General features: G+C 43.0%; 1 protein-coding gene across 18 annotated transcripts in view; it reads right to left on the reverse strand.

Moving 5' to 3' along the window:
- Positions 1-19,463, reverse strand: part of LOC124035922 (cyclic nucleotide-gated cation channel beta-1-like) — an 80,349-nt gene that overhangs the window by 21,993 nt on the left and 38,893 nt on the right. For 17 of the 18 annotated variants that reach the window (XM_046349838.1, XM_046349835.1, XM_046349834.1 and 14 more), the window contains 3 exons: positions 1,076-1,200; positions 761-882; positions 387-530 (listed from right to left, as the gene is read on the reverse strand). In XM_046349838.1, coding sequence (XP_046205794.1) covers positions 387-530; positions 761-882; positions 1,076-1,200 — 391 coding nt within the window. The remainder of the gene's footprint in view (positions 1-386; positions 531-760; positions 883-1,075; positions 1,201-19,463) is intronic. The other variant, XM_046349825.1, reaches the window with a different exon arrangement.

The following is a 19,463-nucleotide window of genomic DNA, read 5'->3' on the forward strand; positions in this document are numbered from 1 at the left end:
GCAATGACATGTCCTGGTGTGTGTATGGGTTTGCATGTGTGTGAGAGCAAGCCGCTGCATGACGGCACTAAGTGCAGCTCTCAGCCTTACATTGCGCTTTTTATCACAACCCAGTGATCCTTCATTGGCTCAGCACGAACCAGCTCAGCAACACACACTCCAGCACACTCACATGTGCATCGAGATGGTAGGGGATGGACGTTCATTCACCTATGGGTGTGTGTTTGTGCGTATGTTTGTGTGTGTATGTACGTGTGTGTGTGTGTGTGTGTGAGTAGATGTGTGTGTATGTGTCTGTGTGTATATGTATGTGTTTGTATGCAAACATGCATGTGTGTGTATGTGTTTCTGTGTGTGTATGTGTGTGTGGGAGGGGGGGGACGTACTGCTCTCCATCAGTCTCTTGCTGTGAGTCTGTGGCCCTCTGGGCACTGGCAGCCTGCTCCTCCTCTAGTTGTCTAACTGCCATCTCAGCCGCCTGTCTGGCCACCTCCTCAGCCATCCGTGCTTCTTTTAACTGCTGCTGCAGCCTGGAGACCAGGTGAGTGGGCAGGGGTCAATACATCGGACAATCACACAGAGCCAAAAGGCATTGATGAACACAACGGCCAATCCCAATTCAATCACCCGTACAGACAAAGGGAGACAGATCTCTGGGGGGAAAAACTACGAGATTGTAAAAAAAAAGTGAGTGTGAGACAGAGAGAGAAATGACATAGAGAATAGGAGGAAGAGGAAAACAGATTGAGTCTTTTATTACTTCTCCTCCACTTTCACCATAGCAGCCTCCTCTGCCTCTTTCTTTATGCTCTCTATGAGGGGAGTCCATCTCTCTGTCTGTGTCTCTGCATCTTCTGCTTCTTGTTGCATTTCCAGAACCTGCTGCAACAGAGAAATAGATAAAGAACATTATTAAGCTCAATGGAATTTCCATTAGGAAAATGGAACAGTTTTGTTTCTGTCACATCATGTTGGTGACCTTTCTGGTCAGCTTTGAACCTATTGCCACTTTTGTCCATTCAAGCACGGTAATCTACTGACTACCAGCAAGGCTGTATCTGATTCTGCCTCTGACCTGGGGTATGAGTGAGGGTAAGGCCTGGAGCAGGGCCGCTCCCTGAGCCACTTTGTTCTCCTTCTCCTCCCAATCCGGGTCCACCTCCTCCAGAACCATGTCTTCATGGCCTTGCAGGATGAGGACTAAATTGGAAATAGGAAACAAGTTGCACGAAAAGGAGGTGGGTCAGTGGGTTAAGTGTTAGAGGATATGGAACAGTAGGGTGGGATCAACCAATCAAAAGACCTCATATTCAGCAGCCAATGAATGCTTAAAATGTATTCATAACCAAGTGGGAAGGTGGTATTTATCACATACGGCTGGGAAAAATCCACTTGAAACCCCTCCAACTAGTGGGAAGCTCGTCTATCATCTCCGAGCTTCTACTTCTCCCACAAGCTTCGACCTCTTCGAGCTTCAACTTCTCACACAATTTTCCTACTAAGGAAATTACCTCGATAAACAGCATTTTGGCAACTGATTGAATCCCATCAGTCACAATAGGGATTTTTTTTGTACTTAACAGGTTCTACAGAAGTTAAAGTTTTCCTTATCAACAAATAAGTCATATATTATGCATTACCAAGGTGTCTAATATGGTTCAGAGAAGTTTCATATGATTTATCACAATGGTCACAAGACCACAAGCATAAATCTCCAAGGTGTACTTTTAGCGATGCATTTGTCACCAGAAGTCTGTATTCAACAGCTTAAAACATAATGTTTAAAGGGTGTAGTTTACATATGCGCTCTAATTTTCAATAGATTGAATCCATGATGCTCGTGGTATATGAAAATATCTTAATGGTCATATTTGTGACCAATGGGAAAATACAGTGGCTTTGACGATTATCCATTAGCCTTTACATAGGTGTAAATCAGCGATTTTGACTGTAAAATGTCATATTTGTATATTTTTGGGGGAATTGCCATTGGGGAATTACCAGACTTACGCTTATAGGGAAGGACATTCAACAAGAACAAATGACTAATGATTGGCTGAGAGAAATTGTGGGGCTGTTTTGTTAGGCTTCAGTGTGGCTTTTGACATTATCGATCATAGTCTGCTGCTGGTAAAACTGATGTATTATGGCTTTACCCCCTGATATACATGTCATCTACTACAGAGATTTAAATGACTGTAACATTAAACAAAGAGCTGCAGTTGGTTTCAGAAGGGAATATATAAGTTTGTTTAAAAATATATTTTAATATTTTAATATTTAAAAAAACTGAAAGCATTGTATTTGGGAAAAATAATTCACTGACCCCTAAACCTCGACTAATCGTGTAATTAATCATGTGGAAATTGTGAAAGTAGTGGTCATGGTCAAAACATATTGATACAACAGTAGCTAAGATGGGTCTGTCCATAATAAAGCGTTGTTCTGCCTTCTTAACAGCACTATCAACAAGGCAGGTCCTACAGGCTCTAGTTTTATCGCACCTGCACTCAGTCGTGTGGTCAGCTGCCACAAAGACGGTCTTAGGAATATTGCAATTGGCTCAGAACAGGGCAGCACGGCTGGCCCTTGGATGTACACAGAGAGCTAACATTAATAATATGCACATCAATCTATCCTGGCTCAAAGTGGAGGAGAGATTGACTTCATCACTACTTGTATTTGTGAGAGGTATTGACATGTTGAATGCACCAAGCTGTCTGTTTGAACTACTGGACACCCATGCATACCCCCCAAGACATGCCACCAGAGGTCTCTTCACAGTCCCCAAGTCCAGAACAGACTATGGGAGGCACACAGTACTACATGGAGCCATGACTACAATGGAACTCTATTCCACATGCAAGCAGTAAAATAAGATTGAAAAAACAGATGAAAATACACCTTATTTTTTTATTTCATCTTTATTTAACCAGGTAGGCAAGTTGAGAACAAGTTCTCATTTACAATTGCGACCTGGCCAAGATAAAGCAAAGCAGTTCGACAGATACAACGACACAGAGTTACACATGGAGTAAAACAAACATACGGTCAATAATACAGTAAAAAAAAGTCTATATACAATGTGAGCAAATGAGGTGAGAAGGGAGGTAAAGGCAAAAAAGGCCATGGTGGCAAAGTAAATACAATATAGCAAGTAAAACACTGGAATGGTAGTTTTGCAATGGAAGAATGTGCAAAGTAGAAATAAAAATAATGGGGTGCAAAGGAGCAAAATAAATAAATAAATTAAATACAGTTGGGAAATAGGTAGTTGTTTGGGCTAAATTATAGGTGGGGTATGTACAGGTGCAGTAATCTGTGAGCTGCTCTGACAGTTGGTGCTTAAAGCTAGTGAGGGAGATAAGTGTTTCCAGTTTCAGAGATTTTTGTAGTTCGTTTCAGTCATTGGCAGCAGAGAACTGGAAGGAGAGGCGGCCAAAGAAAGAATTGGTTTTGGGGGTGACTAGAGAGATATACCTGCTGGAGCGTGTGCTACAGGTGGGAGATGCTATGGTGACCAGCGAGCTGAGATAAGGGGGGACTTTACCTAGCAGGGTCTTGTAGATGACATGGAGCCAATGGGTTTGGCGACGAGTATGAAGCGAGGGCCAGCCAACGAGAGCGTACAGGTCGCAATGGTGGGTAGTATATGGGGCTTTGGTGACAAAACAGATTGCACTGTGATAGACTGCATCCAATTTGTTGAGTAGGGTATTGGAGGCTATTTTGTAAATGACATCGCCAAAGTCGAGGATTGGTAGGATGGTCAGTTTTACAAGGGTATGTTTGGCAGCATGAGTGAAGGATGCTTTGTTGCGAAATAGGAAGCCAATTCTAGATTTAACTTTGGATTGGAGATGTTTGATATGGGTCTGGAAGGAGAGTTTACAGTCTAACCAGACACCTAAGTATTTGTAGTTGTCCACGTATTCTAAGTCAGAGCCGTCCAGAGTAGTGATGTTGGACAGGCGGGTAGGTGCAGGTAGCGATCGGTTGAAGAGCATGCATTTAGTTTTACTTGTATTTAAGAGCAATTGGAGGTCACGGAAGGAGAGTTGTATGGCATTGAAGCTTGCCTGGATGGTTGTTAACACAGTGTCCAAAGAAGGAACAGCGGGGAACAGCGGGGACTGTGAAGGGACACAAACATAGGCACAGACACATGCATACACACACGTACACATGGATTTTGTGTTGTAGATATGTGGTACTAGAGTAGGAGCCTGAGGACACACTTAATGTGATGTGAATTCAGCTGTGAATGTATTGTAATGCCTTGGCAGCAGCTAATGGTGTGGGGGCTGTGCTTTGGCAAAGTGGGTGGGGTTATATCCTTCCTGTTTGGCCCTGTCCGGGGGTGTCCTCGGATGGGGCCACAGTGTCTCCTGACCCCTCCTGTCTCAGCCTCCAGTATTTATGCTGCAGTAGTTTATGTGTCGGGGGGCTAGGGTCAGTTTGTTATATCTGGAGTACTTCTCCTGTCCTATTTGGTGTCCTGTGTGAATCTAAGTGTGTGTTCTCTAATTCTCTCCTTGTCTCTTTCTTTCTCTCTCTCGGAGGACCTGAGCCCTAGGACCATGCCCCAGGACTACCTGACATGATGACTCCTTGCTGTCCCCAGTCCACCTGGCCATGCTGCTGCTCCAGTTTCAACTGGCCTGGGCCCGAGGACCATGTCCCAGGACTACCTGACATGATGACTCCTTGCTGTCCCCAGTCCACCTGGCCATGCTGCTGCTCCAGTTTCAACTGTTCTGCCTTACTATTATTCAACCATGCTGGTCATTTATGAACATTTGAACATCTTGGCCACGTTCTGTTATAATCTCCACCCGGCACAGCCAGAAGAGGACTGGCCACCCCACATATGCTCTCTCTAATTCTCTCTTTCTTTCTCTCTCTCGGAGGACCTGAGCCCTACGACCGTGCCCCAGGACTACCTGACATGATGGCTCCTTGCTGTCCCCAGTCCACCTGACTGTGCTGCTGCTCCAGTTTCAACTGTTCTGCCTTATTATTATTCAACCATGCTGGTCATTTATGAACATTTGAACATCTTGGTCATGTTCTGTTATAATCTCTACCCGGCACAGCCAGAAGAGGACTGGCCACCCCACATAGCCTGGTTCCTCTCTAGGTTTCTTCCTAGGTTTTGGCCTGTCTAGGGAGTTTTTCCTAGCCACCGTGCTTTTGCTGTTTGGGGTTTTAGGCTGGGTTTCTGTACAGCACTTTGAGATATCAGCTGATGTACAAAGGGCTATATAAATACATTTGATTTGATTTGATTTAATGGGGATCCATAATAAATAGACTCATACACTGAAAAAGTGTCATAATTGAACAAATATTTAACGTCAATAGGTTTGTTAAGTGTCTCTACCAAAATGGTAGATCTGTTTTGCTGAATAGTCATGAAGGTAGACCTGGTTTATCAGAGTATTGGGACATAGCCACAGGTGTAAACCTGGTTCATATGGGTATTTGGGCTGAGACAGTCAGAGGTCACCAAGTGCAACATAGCTTCAGCGTGTACATCAGTTAGAAAGATGTGTCGGATTCGAGTAATTGTCTCTGGCCCCCTCCCAGTTAGGGGGAGTGATGAGCTCTACAGCAGAGTCTCACAACTCAATCAATTGGTTGAAAACTGTTTTCTGCCCCTCCCAAAAGATAGAATTTGTAGATAATTGGCCCTCTTTCTGGGACTCACCCACAAACAGGACCAAGCCTGACCTGCTGAAGAGTGATGGACTCCATCCTAGCTGGAGGGGTGCTCTCATCTTATATACCAACATAGACAGGGCTATAACTCCTCTAGCTCCACAATGAAATAGGGTGCAGGCCAGGCAGCAGGCTGTTAGCCAGTCTGCCAGCTTAGTGGAGTCTGCCACTAGCACAGTCAGTGTAGTCAGCTCAGCTATCCCCATTGAGACCGTGTCTGTGCCTCGACCTGGGTTGGGCAAAACTAAACATGGCGGTGTTCGCCTTAGCAATCTCACTAGGATAAAGACCTCCTCCATTCCTGTCATTATTGAAAGAGATCGTGATAGCTCACATCTCAAAATAGGACTACTTAATGTTAGATCCCTTACTTCAAAGGCAATTATAGTCAATGAACTAATCACTGATCATAATCTTGATGTGGTTGGCCTGACTGAAACATGGCTTAAGCCGGATGAATTTACTGTGTTAAATGAGGCCTCACCTCCTGGTTACACTAGTGACCATATCCCCCGTGCATCCCGCAAAGGCCGATGTGTTGCTAACATTTACGAGAGCAAATTTCAATTTACAAAAAAGAAAATGACATTTTCATCTTTTGAGCTTCTAGTCATGAAATCTATGCAGCCTACTCAATCACTTTTTATAGCTACTGTTTACAGGCCTCCTTTGCCATATACAGCGTTCCTCATTGAGTTCCCTGAATTCCTATCGGACCTTGTAGTCATAGCAGATAATATTCTAATTTTTGGTGACTTTAATATTCACATGGAAAAGTCCACAGACCCACTCCAAAAGGCTTTCGGAGCCATCATCGACTCAGTGGGTTTTGTCCAACATGTCTCTGGACCTACTCACTGTCACAGTCATACTCTGGACCTAGTTTTGTCCCATGGAATAAATGTTGTGGATCTTAATGTTTTTCTGGACTATCGGACCACCATTTTATTACGTTTGCAACAAATAATCTGCTCAGACCCCAACCAAAGAGCATCAAAAGTCGTGCTATAAATTCACAGACACAAAGATTCCTTGATGCCCTTCCAGACTCCGTCAGAGGACAAAAATCAGTTAACCACCTAACTGAGGATCTCAATTTAACCTTGCGCAATACCCTAGATGCAGTTGCACCCCTAAAAACTAAAAACATTTCTCATAAGAAACTAGCTCCCTGGTATACAGAAAATACCCGAGCTCTGAAGCAAGCTTCCAGAAAATTGGAACGGAAAAGGTGCCACACCAAACTGGAAGTCTTCCGACTAGCTTGGAAAGACAGTACCTTGCAGTATCGAAGAGCCCTTACTGCTGCTCGATCATCCTATTTTTCCAACTTAATTGAGGAAAATAAGAACAATCCTAAAAGTTATTTTGATACTTTCTCAAAGCTAACTAAAATGCAGCATTCCCCAAGTGAGGATGGCTTTCACTTCAGCAGTAATAAATTCATGAACTTCTTTGAGGAAAAGATCATGATTATTAGAAAGTAAATTACGAACTCCTCTTTAAATCTGCGTATTCCTTCAAAGCTCAGTTGTCCTGAGTCTGCACAACTCTGCCAGGACCTAGGATCAAGAGAGACACTCACATTCTTTTAGTACTATATCTCTCGACACAATGATGAAAATAATCATGGCCTCTAAACCTTCAAGCTGCATACCCTATGCTAGACCCTATTCCAACTAAACTACTGAAAGAGCTGCTTCCTGTTGAACATAATAAATGGCTCTCTATCCACCGGATGTGTACCAAACTCCCTAAAAGTGGTAGTAATAAAGCCTCTCTTGAAAAAGCCAAACCTTGACCCAGAAAATATAAAAAACTATCGGCCCATATCCAATCTTCCATTCCTCTCAAAACTTTTAGAAAAGGCTGTTGCGCAGCAACTCACTGCCTTCCTGAAGACAAACAATGTATACGAAATGCTTCAGTCTGGTTTTAGACCCCATCATAGCACTGAGACTGCACTTGTGAAGGTGGTAAATTACCTTTTAATGGCATCAGACAGAGGCTCTGCATCTGTTCTCGTGCTCCTAGACCTTAGTGCTGCTTTTGATACCATCGATCACCACATTATTTTGGAGAGATTGGAAACCCAAATTGGTCTACACGGACAAGTTCTGGCCTGGTTTAGATCTTATCTGTCGGAAAGATATCAGTTTGTCTCTGTGAATGGTTTGTCCTCTAACAAATAATCTGTACATTTCGGTGTTCCTCAAGGTTGTGTTTTAGGACCACTATTGTTTTCACTATATATTTGACCTCTTGGGGATGTCATTCGAAAACATAATGTTAACTTTCACTGCTATGCGGATGACACACAGCTGTACATTTCAATGAAACATGGTGAAGCCCCAAAATTGCGCTCGCTAGAAGCCTGTGTTTCAGACATAAGGAAGTGGATGGCTGCAAACTTTCTACCTTTAAACTCGGACAAAACAGAGATGCTTGTTCTAGGTCCCAAGAAACAAAGAGATCTTCTGTTGAATCTGACAATTAATCTTAATGGTTGTACAGTCGTCTCAAATAAAACTGTGAAAGACCTCGGTGTTACTCTGGACCCTGATCTCTCTTTTTTACAAACATATCAAGACTGTTTCAAGGACAGCTTTTTTCCATTTACGTAACATTGCAAAAATCAGAAACGTTTTGCCCAAAAATGATGCAGAAAAATTAATCCATGCTTTTGTTACTTCTAGGTTAGATTACTGCAATGCTCTACTTTCCGGCTACCCGGATAAAGCATGAAATAAACCTCAGTTAGTGCTAAATACGGCTGCTAGAATCCTGACTAGTACCAAAAAATGTGATCATATTACTCCAGTGCTAGCCTCCCTACACTGGCTTCCTGTCAAAGCAAGGGCTGATATCAAGGTTTACTGCTAACCCACAAAGCATTACATGGGCTTGCTCCTACCTATCTCTCTGATTTGGTCCTGCCATACATACCTACACGTACGCTACAGTCACAAGACGCAGGCCTCCTAATTGTCCCTTGAATTTCCAAGCAAACAGCTGGAGGCAGGGCTTTCTCCTATAGAGCTCCATTTTTATGGAATGGTCTGCCTACCCATGTGAGAGACGCAAACCCGGTCTCAACTTTTAAGTCTTTCCTGAAGACTCATCTCTTCAGTGGGTCATATGATTGAGTGTAGTCTGGCCCAGGAGTGTGAAGGTGAACGGAAAGGCTCTGGAGCAAGGAACTGCCCTTGCTGTCTCTGCCTGGCCGGTTCACCTCTTTCCACTGGGATCCACTGCCTCTAACCCTATTACAGGGGCTGAGTCACTGGCTTACTGGTGCTCTTTCATGCCGTCCCTAGGAGGGGTGCGTCACTTTAGTGGGTTGAGTCACTGATGTGATTTTCCTATCTGGCTTGGCGCCCCGCCTTGGGTTGTGCCGTGGCGGATATCTTTGTGGGCTATACTCAGCCTTGTTTCAGGATGGTAAGTTGGTGGTTGAAGATATCCCTCCAGTGGTGTGGGGGCTGTGCTTTGGCGAACTGGGTGGGGTTATGTCCTTCCTGTTTGGCCCTGTCCGGGGGTATCATTGGATGGGGCCACAGTGTCTCCTGACCCCTCCTGTTTCGGCCTCCAGTATTTATACTGCAGTAATTTATGTGTCGGGGGGCTAGGGTCAGTTTGTTATATCTGGAGTACTTCTCCTGTCTTATCCGGTGTCCTGTGTGAATTTAAGTATGCTCTCTCTTTCTCTCTTTCTTTCTCTCTCTCGGAGGACCTGAGCCCTAGGACCATGCCTCAGGACTACCTGGCATGATGACTCCTTGCTGTCCCCAGTCCACCTGGCTGTCCTGCTGCTCCAGTTTCAACTGTTCTGCCTGCAGCTATGGAATTCTGACCTGTTCACCGGACGTGCTACCTGTCCCATACCTATTATTTGACCATGCTGGTCATTTATGAACATTTTGGCCATGTTCTGTTATAATCTCCACCCGGCACAGCCAGAAGAGGACTGGCCACCCCTCATAGCCTGGTTACTCTCTAGGTTTCTTCCTAGGTTTTGGCCTTTCTCTGAAGTTTTTCCTAGCCAACGTGCTTCAACACCTGCATTGCTTGCTGTTTGGGGTTTTAGGCTGGTTTTCTGTACAGCACTTTGAGATCTCAGCTGATGTACTAGGGGCTATATAAATACATTTGATTTGATTTTATATAGATATGCAGATGTAGATCTGGTTTATATTAGTATTTGGACTCAGTCAAAGGTGTAGACCTGGTTTGTACAGTAGTAGTACTTGAGCTGAGTAGCAGGGGTAGACCTGGTTTACATTTTATTCAGTATTCTGGCTACGACTACGATTCAGGCTACGACACATTTGGACCTGGCTTAGTTGACTAAATGTGTTCAAGAACAGGTGCAGACTTTGTAGGTGCGTAAAATTGGTGCTGAAGTACAGGTGTAGACCTGGTTCGTATGAATAGTGGGGCTGAAATGCATAAGCACACCTATTGTTATGACAATTGGCAGTTCTATGTAACAGTAGAAAAAAAATCTACATTGGGTTAGAAGTGAAGATGTACACCTGGTCTTTAAGGATATTGAGGCTGAAGTACAAGTGTAGACCTGGTTTGTATGAATGTTGAGGCTTGGGCACTGGGGGTAGACCTGTCTTATATGAGTATGCCCATGGATTTACCTGGTTTATATGAGTAATGGGGTGTATGGATACACAAAGCTCATACAGGTAATGTGTCTTTATGGACATGAATTGCCCATTCAAATCCTTTCTGGCAACAAGTTTGTGGTAATAAAGAAAGTGAATGGGGCTTTGGCACATGTTTTTTTACCACTGTACTATGAGTTTATCTAGGAAATTATTTGCGTATACAGGTCAGAGGTCACAGTACTAAGATATGCAAATAACAGGGTTGGGGTGTGAGGCTAATAGCTGGATATAGGTTACTGTTGTTGACTTGGGGAATACAGGTCTAAGGAAAGTGAGTAACAGGACTGAGATAGGCAAGTAACATGGATGAGGTGTGTTGGCAAAGGAACTGGGCTTTATGATTAACAAATCGGGCATTTAGGGCTAAGATATGGGTGTATCTGTACTTGATTGTATCAATAAGAGTGTACTGAGATGTGGTTGTTAGTGTTTTTCTTAAATCAGCTATAATATTGCAGACATATTATGGCTTCTATCAATGTAATTGTCTGCATCATTTCCAATACCCCATATGTATTTTTTTTGTAAATATGCAGTACCAGTCAAAAGTTTGGACACACCTACTCATTCAAGGGTTTTTCTTTATTTTTCACTATTTTCTACATTGTTTAATAATAGTGAAGACATAAAAACTGTGAAATAACAAATATGGAATCATTTAGTAACCCAAAAAGTGTTAAATCAAAATACATGTTATATTTTATGTTCTTCAAAGTAGCCACCCTTTAACTTGATGACAGCTTTGTATGCTCTTGGCATTCTCTTAACCAGCTTCATGAGGAATGCTTTCCAATAGTCTTGATGGAGTTCCCATATATGCTGAGCACTTTTTGGCTGTTTTTCCTTCACTCTGTGATCCATCTCATCCCAAATCATCTCAATTGGGTTGAGGTCAGGTGATTGTGGAGGGCAGATTATCTGATGCAGCACTCCATCACTCTCCATGGTCAAATAGCCCTTACACAGCCTGGAGGTGTGTTGGGTAATTGTTCTGTTGAAAAACAAATGATAGTCCCACTAAGTGTAAACCAGATGGGATGGCGTGTCGCTGCAAAATACTGTAGTAGCCATGGTGGTTAAGTGTGCCTTGAATTCTAAATAAATCACTGACAGTGTCACCACCAAACCTCCCCCACACCATCACACATCCTACCTCCATGCTTCACGGTGGGAACCACACATGTGGAGATTATCAGTTCACCTACTCTGCATCTCACAAAGACACGGCGGTTGGAACCAAAAATCTCAAATTTGGACTCATTAGACCAAAGGACAGATTTCCATTGGTCTAATGTCCATTGCTTGTGCTTCTTGGCCCAAGCAAGCCTCTTCCTCTTATTGGTGTTATTTAGTAGTGGTTTCTTTGCAGAAATCCAACAATGAAGGCCTGATTCAAACAGTATCCTTTGAACAGTTGATGTTGAAATGTGTCTGTTACTTGAACTCTGTGAATAATTTATTTGGGCTGCAATCTGAGCTGCAGTTAACTCAAATGAACATATCCTCTGCAGCAGAGGTGTCTCTAGGTCTTCCTTTCCAGTGGTGGTCCTCATGTGAGCCAGTTTCATCATAATGCTTGATGTATTTTGCGACTGTACTTGAAGAAACTTTCAAAGTTCCTAAAATGTTCTGTATTGACTTACCTTCATGTCTTAAAAATGATGGGTTTTGACTTCTAAACTTAAAAATATGAAATATCCTTATTCATGTCACTGAGAGAGAGGGGAATGTTGAACGTTTACATTCTGTCAGGATATGTTATTGTTAGACATCAAGGATCCTATGGAAGGAGAAGATACCCAGTATGGTACAAGTCAACATGACAGCCGTGAGTTGGGGAGGAGAGAGGAATTTGGGCAGAGGTCAGGTTAGATGAGGAAGAACAGATATCAATAAAGTTCTGTATAGCAACAGAGGTGTATTGGCTGTTCAGATGTGTAAGGAGGGGCTCAGCATAGGAGAAAAGGTTAAATACCAGTACTTGTGTGAATATGTTTTCTGTCTGTTCAGCTGTTCAGCTGTCCGACCCTTTGGGTGAATAAACTTGGTTTGAGCTTTTATAGTTTTCCGTCAATTTTTACCCTATTATTTAGAACCTAACAAAGTAATTATGGACATTCATTTATTTTTGCTTATTTGAGCTGTTCTTGCCATAATATGGACTTGGTCTTTTACCAAATAGAGCTATGTTCTGTATACCACCCCTACCTTGTCACAACACAACTGAATGGCTCAAACGCATTAAGAAGGAATTCAATTCTACAAATGAACTTTAAACAAGGCACACCTGTTAATTGAAATGCATTCCAGGTGACTACCTCATGAAGCTGGTTGGGAGAATGCCAAGAGTGTGCAAAGCTGTCATCAAGGCAAAGGGTGACTACTTTGAAGAATCTCAAATATAAAATATATTTTGATTTTATTTCATCTTTATTTAACCAGGTAGGCAACTTGAGAACAAGTTATAATTTACAACTACGACCTGTTCAAGATAAAGCTAAGCAGTTCGACACATACAACAACACAGAGTAACACATGGAGTAAACAAACAGTCAATAATACAGTAGAAAAACAAGTCTATTTACAATGTGTGCAAATGAGTTGAGATAAGGGAGGTAAGGCAATAAATAGGCCATGGTGGCGAAGTAAATACAATATAGCAATTAAATGGAATGGAATGGTAGATGTGCAGTAGATGAATGCGCAAAGTAGAAATACTGGGGTGCAAAGGAGCAAGGTAAATAAATAAATACAGTAGGGGATGAGGTAGTTGTTTGGGCTATTTACAGATGGGCTATGTACAGGTGCAGTGATCTGTGAGCTGCTCTGGCAGCTGGTGCTTAAAGCTAGTGAGGGAGATAAGAGTCTCCAGTTTCAGTGATTTTTGTAGTTCGTTCCAGTCATTGGCAGCAGAGAACTGGAGACACGTATCTCCCTCACAGCACCAGCTGTTTGAGCAGCTCAGATCCCTGCACCTGTACATAGCCCATCTGTAAAAAGTCCAAACAACTACCTCATCCCCTACTGTATTTATTTATTTGGCTTTGGGGGTGGAGAGTTTACAGTCTAACCAGACTCCTAGGTATTTGTAGTTGTCCACATATTCTAAGTCAGAACCGTCCAGAGTAGTGATGCTGGACGGGCGGGCAGGTGCGGGCAGTGATCGGTTGAAGAGCATGCATTTAGTTTTACTTGTATTTAAGAGGAGTTGGAGGCCACGGAAGGAGAGTTGTGTGGCATTGAAGCTCGTCTGGAGGGTAGTTAAAACAGTGTCCAAAGAAGGGACAGAAGTATACAGAATGGTGTCATCTGCGTAGAGGTGGATCAGAGACTCACCAGCAGCAAGAGCGACATCATTGATGTATACAGACAAGAGAGTCGGCCCATGAATTGAACCATGTGGCACCCCCATAGAGACTGCCAGAGGCCGGACAACAGGCCCTCTGATTTGACACACTGAACTCTATCGAAGAAGTAGTTGGTGAACCAGGCGAGGCAATCATTTGAGAAACCAAGGCTGTTGAGTCTGCCGATAAGGATGTGGTGATTGACAGAGTCGAAAGCCTTAGCCAGGTCAATGAAAACGGCTGCACAGTAGTGTTTCTTATAAATGGCGGTTATGATATCGTTTAGGACCTTGAGCGTGGCTGAGGTGCACCCATGACCAACTCTGAAACCAGATTGCATCGCGGAAAAGGTACTGTGGGCTACGAAATGGTCGGTAATCTGTTTGTTAACTTGGCCTTCGAAGACCTTAGAAAGGCAGGGTAGGATAGATATAGGTCTGTAGCAGTTTGGATCAAGAGTGTCTCCCCCTTTGAAGAGGGGGATGACCACAGCTGCTTTCCAATCTTTGGGAATCTCAGACGACATGAAAGAGAGGTTGAACGGGCTATTAATAGGGGTTGCAACAATTTTGGCAGATAATTTTAGAAAGAAAGGGTCCAGATTGTCTAGCCTGGCTGATTTGTAGGGGTCCAGATCTTGCAGCTCTTTCAGAACATCATCTAACTGGATTTGGGAGAAGGAGAAATGGGGAGGCTTGGGCGAGCTGCTGTGGGGGGTGCTGGACTGTTGACCGGGGTAGGGGTAGCCAGGTGGGAAGCATGGCCAGCTGTAGAAAAATGCTTATTGAAATTCTCAATTATAGTGGATTTATCGATGGTGACAGAGTTTCCTATCCTCAGTGCACTGTGCAGCTGGGAGGAGGTGCTCTTATTCTCCATGGACTTTACAGTGTCCCAGAACTTTTTAGAGTTTGTGTTGCAGGAAGCAAATTTCTGCTTGAAAAAGCTAGCTTTGGCTTTCCTAACTGCCTGTGTATATTGGTTCCTAACTTCCCTGAAAAGTTGCATATCACGGGGGCTGTTTGATGCTAATGCAGAACGCCACAGGATGTTTTCGTGCTGATCAAGGGCAGTCAGGTCTGGAGAGAACCAAGCGCTATATCTGTTCTTGGTTCTAAATTTCTTGAATGGGGCATGCTGTAACGGATCTCTTCGTCGTCTGACGACGTGGTAAGTGTCCATGTTAATTTATTAACTGAACACACAAAACGAAGGCATTTTTAAAGAATAATCAGGAATGCTCTACTGACGGGATGAGGTCAATATCCTTCCAGGACACCCGGGCCAGGTCGATTAGAAAGGCCTGCTCGCTGAAGTGTTTCAGGGAGCGTTTGACCGCAGACCCATTATGAATGTGGCAGTGATTGCAAATGAGGCGGTGATTGCTAAGATCTTGGTTGAAAACAACAGAGGTGTATTTGGAGGGCAAGTTGGTTAAGATGATATCAAATCAAATCCAATTTTATTTGTCACATACACATGGTTAGCAGATATTTAATGAGAGTGTAGCGAAATGCTTGAGGGTGTCCGTGTATACGGCTTTGGGGTTGTACCTGGTAGGTTCATTGATAATTTGTGTGAGGTTGAGGGCATCAAGCTTCTGTGTTATTTCTTAGTTTTGATGTCTTCACCATTATACTCCAATGTAAAAATGGTAAAAAATAAAGGAAAACCCTTGAATGAGTAGGTGTGTCCAAACTTTTGAGTGATACTGTATACATTTTAACATATATTTACCTTCTTTATTATTTTCCCCTAACCCTTTCACCCCTCCCCTAATTTGAGTAAACTAACGGACAACAATACTTAGGCTTCTACTTCCAGCTTATACATACTATATACATTTTACGGACAATATACATTTACATTACTTATCTTTTGTTTGTTTTTAGTCCCAGCCTTCAGCTACTCTCAACCCCTCCCATCTATCTCTGAACACCATCCAGTCCCATCCTTCAGCTCCACTCAACCCCTCCCATCTATCTCTGAACACCATCCAGTCCCATCCTTCAGCTCCACTCAACCCCTCCCATCTATCTCTGAACACCATCCAGTCCCATCCTTCAGCTCCCCTCAACCCCTCCCATCTATCTCTGAACACCATCCAGTCCCATCCTTCAGCTCCACTCAACCCCTCCCATCTATCTCTGAACACCATCCAGTCCCATCCTTCAGCTCCACTCAACCCCTCCCATCTATCTCTGAACACCATCCAGTCCCATCCTTCAGCTCCCCTCAACCCCTCCCATCTATCTCTGAACACCATCCAGTCCCATCCTTCAGCTCCCCTCAACCCCTACCATCTATTGCATCTCTGAAGACCGTCCCGTTTTTAGCTGCCATATATTTTCCCACTGTGCTGAGATGTTTCACAAAGATTCTGAACTTTTCTATTTTCATAGTTTATACAGATTGTAAATGATGTATTATTACATTATGGACCGATTGACTATGACTTTTCAAATCCCCCAGCAGTGCTATTTGCAGAGCTAGCTCCATGTAAATGTTGCAATTTTTCAGTCATTCCTGAACCTGCGACCAAAAACAGGGCAGTACCAAAACAAGTAATCTGATGATTCTGGGTGTTAGTTTTAGGGCATGAGGATAACAGGGCTGGGATGTGTGAGTAATTTGGTTTAGGTGTGTGGGTAAGTGGGCTGAGGTATATAGAGATTGGAGCTGAGAAATAGGGGTACAGTGCATTCGGAAAGTATTCAGACACCTTGACTTTTGCCACATTTTGTTGCTTTATTCTAAAATAGATTATATATATTTTCTATTTTCTCATCAAACTACATGCAGTACTCCATGATGAAAAAGCAAAAACAGGTTTTTCTAAATGTTTTTCACCCTAATTTTTTTTTACAACAAGGACCCCCTTGGAAGTATCACATTTGCAAAAGTATTCATACCCTTTACTCAGTACTTTGTTGAAGCACCGTTGGCAGCGATTACAGCCTCAAGTCTTCTTGGGTATGACATCACAAGCTTGGCACACCTGTATTTGGTGAGTTTGTCCCATTCTTCTCTGCAGATCCTTTGAAGCTCTGTCAGGTTGGATGGGGATGGGACACAGCTATTTTCAGATGTTTGAGTCCTGGCCCTAACTGGGCCACGCAAGAACACCCAGAGACTTGTCCCGAAGCCACTCCTGCGGTGTCTTGGCTGTGTGCTTAGGGTCATTGACCTGTTGGAAGGTGAACCTTCGCCTCAGTCTGAGGTCCTGAGCGCTCTGGATCAGGTTTTCATCTGTACTTTGCTCCATCCATCTTTCCCTTGATCCTGACTAGTCTCACAGTCCCTGCTGCTGAAAAACATCCCCACAGCATGATGCTGCCACCACCATGCTTCACTGTCGGGATGGTGCCAGGTTTCCTCCAGACGTGACACTTGGCATTCAGGCCAAATATTTTAAACTTGGTTTCATCAGCCCAGAGAATCTTGTTCCTCATGGTCTGAGAGGCCGTCAGGTGCCTTTTGGCAAAATCCAAGTGGGCTGTTATGTGCCTTTTTTGAGGAGTGACTTCCGTCTTGCCACTCTACCATAAAGGCCTGATTGGTGGAGTGCTGCAGAGACGATTGTCCTTCTGGAAGGTTCTCCCATTTCCAGGAACTCTAGAGCTCTGTCAGAGTGACCATCCGATTTCTCGGTTTGGCCGGGCGGCCAGCTATAGGAAGTGTTGCTTGTTCCAAACTTCTTCCATTTAAGAACGCTGGAGGCCACTGTGTTTTTGGGGACCTTCAATGCTGCAGAATTTGTTTTTGTACCCTTCCCCAGATCTGTGGCTTGACACAATCCTGTCTCAAAGCTCTACGGACAATTCCTTTGACCTCATGGCTTGGTTTTTATTCTAACATGCACTGTCAACTGTGGGACCTTATACAGTATAGACAGGTGTGTGCCTTTCCAAATCATGTCCAATCAATTGAATTTACCACAGGTGGACTCCAATCAAGTTGTAGAAACATCAAGGGTGATCAATGGAAACAGGATGCACCTGAGCTCAATTTCAAGTCTCATAGCAAAGGGTCTGAATACTTTTGTATCGAAGGTTTTTTATATTATTTGCAAAAATGTCTACATTTCTTCTCATTATGGGGTATTGTGTGTAGAATTGTATTATATGCAGAGCACTGTATGTTCCCATTGGTCACAATTGTGACCGAGATTAAAACATACTTACATTTAAAACATACATACTTTTACATACATTTCAATATTAAAAAAAAATATATATGGATTACATGTTAAGGATTAAATGTTAAGGGCATCATATTTGCATCGTGGCATGTCTGGGAAAAATGTTGGAACAAATGATTTAATAAATGCAGCAACATAACATTATTTATAAAAAGCAATCTATTAATATGGTTTTTCAACACTATCATTTGTTTACAAGCATGATAGCTGGTTCCGTGTGGCTTAGCTGGTAGAGCATGGTGCTTGCAACAACAGTTTTTTAGCTGTGTTTTTAGTTTTTTGCCAATTAGCCAATCGGCGTTTCTCAATGAGTTCAAAGCACATTAATTAATCTGACTGGCATTTGCAACTTCAAAACTGGTAATTACCACCTTCCCACTTGGTTATGATCACAGTATTACTCCACTCCCAATTTTAATATTCAAATGAAAGGGATAGTCTACCCAATTTACAACCTCATCTTAGTCCTCATCTTATGGACTCAGAGGATCAGTGGGCCCACTGATTTTGCTCAATATACTGTATAGCGAATTTGGGGGGTAGCCCTGACCAGGAACCCGGGTCCAGCAACTGTGAAGCCAACACCTTAACCATTACACTAAGCGGTCAGAACATTTTGACTAGGTTGCTAGGTGTTGATTTAAGGTCACTACTTTACCGCCTTCCTCCAGGAGAGTGTTCTAAGTCCCCCACCTGTACACGCCTCTCCGATGGCCTCACAGGCACCATCCCATTTCTGACACCAATGTAGCAAAGTCGGGGGGCAGCCCCAACTGGGACTCGAACCCGGGTCCAGCAACTGTCAAGCCTTAACCGTTATGCCAAGAGGAACGAACATCTTGACTAGGTCACTAGGTGTCGGCTTAAGGTCGCTTCAATACATTGCAGTACTGTGCTTTACAAAAGGTTAGCACTAGCAGTACAGATCCATTGAAAATATATTCAACAAATACAGTGTACCCAACTTCTAATCATATCATGTAATTCAGACCCCTTTATATACTTGGCTGTTAGAATATTTATAGGTATAAGCCTAATTGATTGATTGATTGATTGATTGGTAGATTGATTGGTAGATTGATTGGTAGATTGATTGGTAGATTGACTCTCACACAAAACACCAGACTGCATTTCAAACTCTTTATTAATCATAAACAAACGGCATATAATGTAAAAACATCTTCATAACAATAAGATTGCAGCCTGGGCTTAGCTAGTTATTGTGTTTGTCTCATTGGACAAACACAATAACAACAGTACTAACAGTAGTGTGTACTATGCTAACAGTATGTCGACTACAAACCGTGTGTGAAATATAGTGCCAATCCAACTGTTTTTTTATTGTCACGTTTCTATGCAATCTAAAAACAATTGATAGCAGTGTATTGATTCTACACGGTTTAAAATGAGAATGGAAAGTATTGGAAAAAGCTTATACTAGCTGTGATCACCCTGTCTGTCTGGAGAAAACCGAATTCCTAGGCTTTTTGAGATTCCTAGGCTTTTTGGAGAAAT

Source organism: Oncorhynchus gorbuscha, linkage group LG05 (genome assembly GCF_021184085.1).
Source record: "Oncorhynchus gorbuscha isolate QuinsamMale2020 ecotype Even-year linkage group LG05, OgorEven_v1.0, whole genome shotgun sequence".
NCBI lineage: Eukaryota > Metazoa > Chordata > Actinopteri > Salmoniformes > Salmonidae > Oncorhynchus > Oncorhynchus gorbuscha.